The sequence below is a fragment of the Antrostomus carolinensis genome, unplaced genomic scaffold (genome assembly GCF_000700745.2).
Source record: "Antrostomus carolinensis isolate BGI_N321 unplaced genomic scaffold, ASM70074v2 scaffold14702, whole genome shotgun sequence".
Taxonomy (NCBI): Eukaryota; Metazoa; Chordata; class Aves; order Caprimulgiformes; family Caprimulgidae; genus Antrostomus; species Antrostomus carolinensis.
Genome location: NW_010299070.1, coordinates 1 through 9,518, shown reverse-complemented (window position 1 = coordinate 9,518; position 9,518 = coordinate 1). Strand labels below are relative to the sequence as shown.

The 9,518-nt window shown below is 40.4% G+C and overlaps 1 protein-coding gene across 1 annotated transcript; it reads right to left on the bottom strand.

Moving 5' to 3' along the window:
- Positions 1–5,791: 5,791 nt before the first annotated feature.
- On the bottom strand, positions 5,792–9,511 carry LYSMD3 (LysM domain containing 3; the record flags this gene model as incomplete). Its single annotated transcript, XM_010162671.1, has 2 exons — positions 5,792–6,400; positions 9,449–9,511. Coding segments are annotated over 2 exons (672 nt in total), but the record flags the coding sequence as incomplete, so codon positions are not given.
- Between the last annotated feature and the right edge of the window lie 7 nt (positions 9,512–9,518).

Below are 9,518 nucleotides of genomic sequence, written 5' to 3'. Positions count from 1 at the left end.
CTGTTGTTGCTCGGTGGTACACGGCTCAAGCCTTACATTACTTGAAGTAGAATTGTGGAGGTAGGCTGAGTATCAGCAGAACTAAAGCTTTAGCTCTGCTGGTTTTAAGTATACTCTCCAAAAACATCGTTGGGACAATTCTTTTTAATTGTGCTGTGCTGTAAAACAAGATGTGGGACCCTTTGTTTTGTTCTTTTTGCCAAATGTTTTGCAGACGTGCACCTTTCCAAGGTTCTCTGGAATGCCTATGGATGGAGTAAGCTATATGCCATTGTATTGCCTCTGCACAGAGGAAAAAAGAATGTATACATTTTAATCAAAATTGTGCCTAAGCATTTGCACTACAGTCAGTTCTACACTTGGGCAGTCAGATCTTGAAAATAATAGTGAAATTCTTGATGACTGCAGCAGAAAAAGAGCCTTTATGGATATAAGCTGCTTGTATTGGGCAGCTCACTCCTCTGAAGGAATGTATGTAACTTCTGAATTCAGGTGACTGAAAATAACTGGCCACTAAGCACTTTAACATAAACTGATCTGAAAGGACCTTAGTAATTTGGACAAACAAATTAGAGTATTTTGAAGAGCTATTATTATCATTAAAAAGAACTTATGATTTTTAGTATTTTGGCAAGAAGGGACTGTAATATTTAACAAATGTGTTACGTTACCTTTATGAATCAGTTTAATTAAGGGAGATTTCATTTAGAAAGAATATATTGCAGAATTTAAGACTGAGAAATTACAGGATCCTGGTTTTCACCAGTGGCACACAGATTAATGACAAGAATTTCAGTTCCTCTGCCTCTTAAGGCGATAGTAACTTCCCTACCTCACAGAGCTGTTAAGTGAGATGGCAGATGATAGCTGTGCCTGTAATTAAATGTTAATGCATTAGTTTACTTTCCTACAGAACAGAAGCTTAACAGACAGCAAATTAATTTAAAAACAACAAAAAAAAAAGTGGGAAAAGAATGTGGTGAAGTATTTTGACGCATGAAGTTTTAATTAGGAAAACAAAACAAGAATGCTGAGAATAGCTAAACCAGAATGTTTGGAAACATTCATTTTATTTAAGAACCAACAGCTGCCTGTAGAAAACTTATTCCTGAGATTAGAAACGTGAGGAAATGACAGAGTATTCTCCGTGTCCCATTGTCCTCTGATGATACAAAATATTATTGATCAGTGTTATTATATTGCTATTGATTAGGGTTGTTTTGGGGTTTCTTGTAGTGTTTGGGTTTTGGTTGTTTGTTGTTGTTTTTTTTTTTACTGTATTAAAACATTCTGTTCCTGATAACTAATGCTTTTATCAGCTCTAATGAAAGAACTTTTTTTTAAAAAAAAAAATAAACCAATTATTTTATCAGTAAAGGGAAGTTTTCTTTGCAAGTTGGGCGCATTGTGAAGCAGCACTTTACCTCACTGCTGACTGGAAAACAGTACTGCATTATTCTACAAACTTCTGTATGCAATAAGAATATGTTCCTTACGGTACAGCTTTCAAGTGTTCTGATAAAATACGTATCAGAGGTAAAGGAAATGAAATCAAAATGCTATGCAGGTCACACCTCAGAGGTACACACCAATTTTGTTTTGAAGTGTTCGTACCTATACGAATGATGTTTAATAAACCTTCTGCTGTATTGCACAGATGTATTGCCTGATCTTTTAGCATCGCACGTGCCAGCAGTGATTTCCTGAACAGGGGTGCCTGTTTCTTGCGTGTGATATACAAGAGAAAGACACAAGATGTTGTGAACAAGGTAAGCATGTTGAAAATTAAATTTGCTTGCCGCAAGTACAACTAGTAGTATCTTCTACTAGCTGTTTTCCGCCCCCCCGCCCCCATGCAAGGTCACAGCAAACTTCAGGTTTGGACAGGCTTATATTCAAATCCTCTCTTAACAGGACAGCAGAAAAACATTGCTGCTTCAAACAAGAAGGCACTGTAGGGTAATCACCATCTTAAGAACTTCACTAATCACTACCTTAGGTTTTCACACCTGTTTCTAAATCCTCATTTCAGAGAATTAATTAACGAGTTCTCAGAACTCTGTGCAGAAAAGTTCCAAGTTCTGCAAGGCGTGCACAGGATAAACTGTTAAGGCTCCAGTTACGATATGCCAGATGTGAATGCTGTATGCAGCTGCTGCCAACAAAATACTTGTTGGCCAATAATGTTTTTATTTAAGATCATACATAAAAACTAGCTGAAACAATACAAAAGTACTGGCCTCCTGTGATAGAACATGTGAAGTATATAGAGCCAAGAACAGATGATATGTATCACTTCCACTGCAGTCTAAAATAAAATCTTTATTTTTTGTATATTACGTTCTTCTAAAAGCAGAGGAGCAGAAGTACTTAAAATAAGACTTGCATCCTCATTCAGGATTATTTTACAGAGTCGTATTTCAGCCTTTATAAAATAGTTATACAAAGACTATTTGTGACAACATACTCCAAAATATAGTAGATTTAAAGCATTTACATTTTACATGATCCAACAGTGCAATATGCACTTAAATTTAAAACCAACTTCTGATCAACAATGTGTTGTAATTAATCTACAATGTAATTTACCACTCCGTTGGTTTTTTTTTTGGGGGGGTTGTTTGGTTTTTATTGTTGGTTTGTTGGGTTTTTTTTTAAACAAGTCAGTGTCTGAAAGACTTAACTCTACAGATTTTAACTTAAATCAGACTTAAGTTCCGTACAGAGCAGTTATTCTGCGTATTCGGGGCTGACAAGTGATGATGACACATTGCCAGTTGTGTTGTACTTTGGAAAAAACAATAAAGACCCCTGCATCCTGCAGAAAACCAAGCCAGCTGATGATTCTAGATCACCAGTACCAGGGGTCCTGCAACCTTGGGAGGAGACCTACTGTATCTACTGATACTGACTCTTCAAATTACAACTATGCTGCCTGAAATATGGTACATAATGGTAAAAACATGCCAGGCTCTTGCTCATGTTATAACACAGTTCAATAACACAGTTCAATAACACAGCTTTCCCTTTGTGTTTCACTAACAACTGCTTATCCCAAGGTGAATAAAGGCTCCTCACACCTGGTGACAATAAACCACAGGGCTTCCAACACTGTAAAAGCCCAGAGCCTGAGACACACTAGAGAACTACTCAGCTGCACCACCGCAGGATGAACCACCCATCTCTTCACTCATACACCAACAGGAGAGAGACCTTCCTGACCAAGTCAAACTACAACTGAAGTTCACTTCTGTACCCAAACCGACTGATCCTACCCATCGTAAGGGCAATTAATGACAGAACAAGGGGAAATGGGTTTAAGCTGAAAGAGGGGAGGTTTAGATGAGCTATTAGGAAGAAGTTCTTCACTGTGAGGGTGGTGAGACAGTGGAACAGGTTGCCCAAGGAAGTTGTTGATGCCCCTTCCCTGGAAGTGTTCTTGGCCAGGCTGGATGAGGCTTTGAGCAACCTGGTCTAGTGGAAGGTGTCCCTGCTGCTGGCAGGGGAGGTTGGAACTGGATGATCTTTAAGGTCCCTTCCAACCCAAACCATTCTATGATTCTATGATCAGTTTGGGTACGAGCAGTGAATTAGGCTTATGTTGCATCATCACAATAGCTAAATTCATGTTCTTTGATAATTTTTTTTAAGAAATGGAAGGATAAAGTATGAAAACTGTTGAGGTTTCAGAAACAGAATGAACGGAGAAGCAGCAAAACATCGAATAAGCTTGCTGCAGAAAACTGATGCCTTATGCACCAAGTTTCAGTCCTACACTGAAAAACATTTGTCTGACAGTGCCAGAACTCTGTGGTCTGGATAAAACAAGTCACCTTTTAAAATTTTAGCCATAGAAGCTGTATCAGATTATCCACCATTGAATTATTTTGCAATGAGGTTTTTCATACAGCCTTACCCAGAACTGGTACTTCAGTATTCATGCTTGTGTTATTGGAATGAACTATTATTTAAAAAGACCTTCAAAAACAAGTATTATGTGAAACATGAAGTTCACGTCTTGTTTGCAATCCCTCTCCTAGTGTGGAAACTATGAGTTGTCACACTATCTCCACAGATAACCACTGATCACAAAGGCTTCAAGCCACAGATCATAGTCCACAGATCCAGCTGTACAGCATTTCCCTTCAAGCTTTCAATTGCTTCAAATTTCAATATAATACATTAAAAGTTATCAAATTCATGTTCATACACTTAGCATGCCAGTGAAGAGTATTTGCCTCATTTATTGGGATTGCCCCAAGAATAGACAGGGCATGAGCCTTTACTTGCAAAATTTAAGTTGATAAAGCACTTGGGAATACCTCCAATTGTTAGATTTTTATTTTTTTATACTGTATATACTTAGTTAAGACACTTAAAGGAAAGCTTATCATCGTAGTCTAAAGGACAGTGATTATTTTTCCATTTCTCTCTCTAGATCCTATTTAACTCGGTTATCTTGGGCTCTGGTAACAAACAATACTTTGAACAGGGCAATGGAAATCTTACTCCACGAGGCAAATATAACAAAAAAAATTATAGGCAGCATCTCAGTGTTTATTTAAAAATATTCTGAGTACACAAGTACCTCCTTCTTTCTGTAGGAAGAGTCCAGCAGGGTTATTTTTTTGTTTGTTTGTTTATCTTGTAGCATTTTCAGGAAGGGAAGAAGGGAAAAAAACAAGGGTGTTGACAAAACCCCAAGTGATACATTCAAGCACAGAGTGGCTGATGAACGGGCTACTAAGGTAAAGAACAAGTCTGAAACAGCAATTGGTCTATTCTGCTGCAATTTAAGCTGCTTGATAGCAGCCATTAAATCTAATTTGAGGTTTTCTAGGAGATTTCAGGAAAAAGTTAGTGTTTGAGGTTCACGAGCATTGAGATTAACTGGAGGGGGGGCAAAAAAAAACCCCACCTCTATTCCCATAAAGACTACTGAAGCAGTCACAGCAAGGTGCCACACATCTGCACTTCTGTCCTTCTACACACAGCTGGCCAGACGAGAAGGGCTGTCCAGTCCAGTCAGTTTTCACAGAAAATAAACTTGTGAATTTTCAACAAGACTCTCTCAGCTGGACTGTGTTGAGGCACAGTATGGCATAGATAGAAAACCCAACTATCCTACTGCCCATACTGAAAAGTACTAAAGAACGGGCTGACCACAGGCACGAGATTTGAAGATTCCAGCTTAAATATTAGCTACTGCCTCTATAAAAGTTAACTTTAAATTAAATTTAAAAAAAAAAAAAAAAAAAGAACTTTGTAGTGGCAAATAATTACGGAATGATTGGGTTTAAAAAAAAAAAAAATCTCAACTCTCTAAGAAAGATAAAATTACAAGAACGCAGTTTTAAGTGTAAACCTGATATTAAAATGTCAAGTGTACTATGCATTCTATAAATAAGATATTTAAAAGTTAGATATCCCCAAATGCCCATTTTAGGGCTGTAAAACATACAGTGAGACTCCTCGTGTGTTAGTTCAAACTACTATTTTTTTTTTTTTTCACCTCATCATTAATTAAAAAACATATGCCTATCAAAATAGAAAAAAAGTGCAAAGCTTCAGAGACAATTTTATATCTTAACTTATATCCCAATCTGGCATTAAAATCACCTGTCTCAGGCATATTCAGAGATTACACGATCCACAGAAATATCCTCAGACTGGAACGCTGCCTACGAAGACACGCGTTTTCTCTGCATTCCAGATGCATTTTGTGGTTTCCCCGTTATCAAAAGCTGTGTTATCTGTCTTACGAAGAACAGTTGCCTGAGGTTCTGTGTCGTTAAGGCTGAAGGTCTCCTTGATTATCAACATTTATAGTATTTGCCGGATTTATTCCATTTTCCATTTGTTTCTGATGCGATGCTGCTGTGACAAACAAAGGGGAAGATTCCATCGTCGAATGGTGACTGACATCTGCTTTCACTAGAACTTCGTAATACAGGAGATAAAAAACTGGAGTTACTATGCCAATAATCAACATAATCACTACAGCTGTCCACCACCCTATACCCCAGTCTGCTCCGTAGTAAGGATCCTTGCATTTTTTAGTTTTACCGTCGGTTTCAAAACAGACCTGTTGGGCCGCTAAGGCAGAAACAACTTCATTAAGATTCTCTCTCTTCGTATCGTTACACTTCACTATTTCTTCTATATCTCGATCCACTTCTTTTAAGAAGTTGCCAGCAGTCTCATTAGCAGAGAATTTATCAGAAGGTGACGTTTCCTGTACTTCTGGGGAACACTGAGCAGGCCGAAGGACGGGTCTTCCTTTTGGAGAGACGTGCGTTTCGGTCAATACACTGAACTTTTTCACTGGAATTTTGACAGACCTCAGGGCAAAAAAATCTTGATCGTTGATCAGATTGTTCACTCTCTTGATATCTGCAACCTAAAAATAAAAACAACAGTTTAAACATCGAGGCCCCACTGAACCGAAACTCTTATGTAAGAGCATTACACCCTTGAGAAACACAGTTCTTTGATAATGAAACAAAGGCAGGGCCTTTGGGTTTTGTTTTGCCCTTTTCCTTTGTTTTTAAACTGAAACCCATTCAAAGAGTATGAAGTGAAAAGAGATCAAAGACCAAACTTGAACAATGTTAAAGCAAAAAGGTAATTATGAGGTAACAAACCTCCTCACTTCAGCTGAGACGACTGAAATTCACAAGTGTATATTCACTTTATTTATATTCATCTATCAGTGGCCACTATCCCCGTTAAATTAATGGGACTTTACCTCAGTGTTTTCAAATGAAGTAAATTACTGTGAGTTCCTAATTAAAACAAAAACTTCTGAGTAAAGAATACTGATAATTTTGAGCTTCCAGTTCTTCTAGTCAGGGCTCTGGTTTGGATACTCTCTGCTTCTGAGGGCTAAGGCAGAAGCCAAGGATAGCTTAAAGCTGTCATCTTCCCTCATCCAGTCAGCTCCCGCCTTTCCCTCTTCTTGCTTAAAATAAATCTCATTTTGCTCTCAGTAATTGCAGATTTTAAGTCTAATGAGAAATACTCTGCAAAGATTTTAAGCGCCCTTGGAGAATTTGTGGCTTCATTCTGAAACAGTAACTCCCTCAATACAGAAGGCACAGCCACAAACCTCAACACAACAAAGTTCTTAAAACTCAGGACTATTTTTTTTTTGCAATGCCTGGTAAGCACACAGGAATTGTGCCCATTTTAAGATGGGGAGGACCCGAGTTCAGATCATTCCTGTTCTCGCTGGGAGAACATCTACCTCAGCAGAAGTTACAGGCAGAAAACAAGGCAGCCAACAGACCCTTGTTGCTGTGACTGCTCCACTTACAACACAGACAGCCAGAAAAATGTCAGTTAGGGTGATCAGCGCCTGCTGCCTGCACGAGTCTTGTAACATAAAAAAAAAGTGTTTCAGTTCCTGTGACAGTGTATTTGTGAAGTGTACCACGCTGAATAAATCAAGTGAGTGTAAAAAAACTGCCACATGCAGCATTTACCCCCGTCATTAATGATTCTACAACACAGGTTATGCTTTCTGCATCAATTTCCCAGAAAAGGAGCAAATCAGTTATCTTTTATTTCTTATTTTAAGGCCCGATCTAGTAAGTCTCCTAAAAATAGTACTAATTGTGCTGGGGTCTGAAGCCAAGAATTCCTTAGGAAGGCTAAAGTCTGTCACAGTTACTAAATAGTTATGTCAAAACTTTGGTACCTAAGCTCACGACAGGAGGCCCCTCATTTTGTTTCTGCCTGAAGAATTAGATGACAGCAAGTCTGCTGTAAACACGGATTTTGAATTTGACTAAATCTGACCTCTTGAAAACCGCACGGTTAGCGGTCAGTCCACCAACACGCTCCGCTGGTTTCCTGTGAAAACTGGATACGCACAAAGGCCAACATCAACCAAGAGAAAATCTCTGCCTTAAATTTAAGTTATGCTTGGCTTCTTCCTTAGCTCCTAGAAGCAGAAAGAGCATCGAAACCACAGCTCTGGCTTGAAGAACTGAAAGGTCAAAATTAAGGCAGACAGAAGTACTGGGTAGGAAGGACACGCACCAGACCAGAATCGTAAGAATCACAGGATGTTGTGAGTTGGACCCACACGGACCATGGATTCCAACTCCTGTCCCTGCACAGGACAAGCCCAGCATTCACACCATGTCCCTGAGGGCCTTGGCCAAATGCTGCTGGAATCTTGCCAGGCTTGGTGCCATGAGCACCTCCCTGGGGAGCCTGTTCCAGTGCTCCACCACCCTCTGCCTCAAGAACCTTTTCCTCATGGCCAACCTCACCCTCCCCTGCCACATCTTCCTGCCATTCCCTCTGCTCCTGTCCTGGACTAATTTAAGAACTCAAAGCTAGGAGAAGCAGCGAGGTGTGAGCACCAGAAGGGGCATGTGGACAGGGAGCTCCCAATGGCATAACACAATTGTGCTGATATTTATAAAACTTAGCAGAATTTACAATAAAACTACCATGAGGTTCCCCCCCCCCTTTTAACGTAATTAAGCTCCACACAAGCCCTGATGGTGGTTCAGCAACACCCTTCTCCTCATCACTAACAGCGATGGTGACAGTGCTTGTGCGTGAGTACACACGAGCGTCCCTTTTACTCCACCGCATACGTTTGGAGAGACAGTGCCACAAACACAATCACACCTTTATTTCTTATACTTTCATTTGAGCGAAAAACCTATAGAAATGGAACTCCAGCATACTCCGTGCTGTTACACTAACACTCCACTGTCATTTTTCATCACTCCTGAAGACTACAACCTTTCTAGTGTGCTGTCTACAGGGACGTGAGCAGCTGGCCAAGGGGCTGGAGCAGCTTGTAGGCAGAGCCCTGGCCCATCACAGCCAGACCTCGGAAGGAATCAGAATCACAGACTGGTTTGGGTTGAAAGGGACCTTCAAAGGTCACTGAGTCCAACCCCCTGCAGTGAGTAGGCACATCTTCATAGAATGGTTTGGGTTGGAAGGGACCTTAAAGATCATCTTAAAGTCCCTTAAAGATCATCACCTTAAAGTCCCAACCCCCATCTTTACCAGAGCAGGTTGCTGGTTGGAAGGGACCTTAAAGATCATCTTAAAGTCCCTTAAAGATCATCACCTTAAAGTCCCAACCCCCATCTTTACCAGAGCAGGTTGCTCCAGAGCAGGTTGCTCACAGCCCCATCCAACCTGACCTTGAATATCTCCAGGGACGAGGCCTCCACAACCTCTCTGGGCAACCTGTTCCAGTGATCCACCACCCTCATATCGAGGAACTTTTTCCTAATATCCAACCTAAATCTCCTCTTTTCTAGTTTAAAACCATCACCCCTCGTCTTATTGCTACCTGCCCTTGTGAACAGCTCTTCCCCAGCTTTCTCACAGGCACATTCAGGAAGGCTCCTGGAAGGTCCCCCCAGAACCTTCTCTTCTCCAGGAAGAAGCGGGTCAGCGCCCGGGGACTTACCGAGCAGCAATACTGCAGCGCGATGGCGTTCAGCGTGTCCCCTTCCTGGATGTCCCTCGTTAGCAGGACG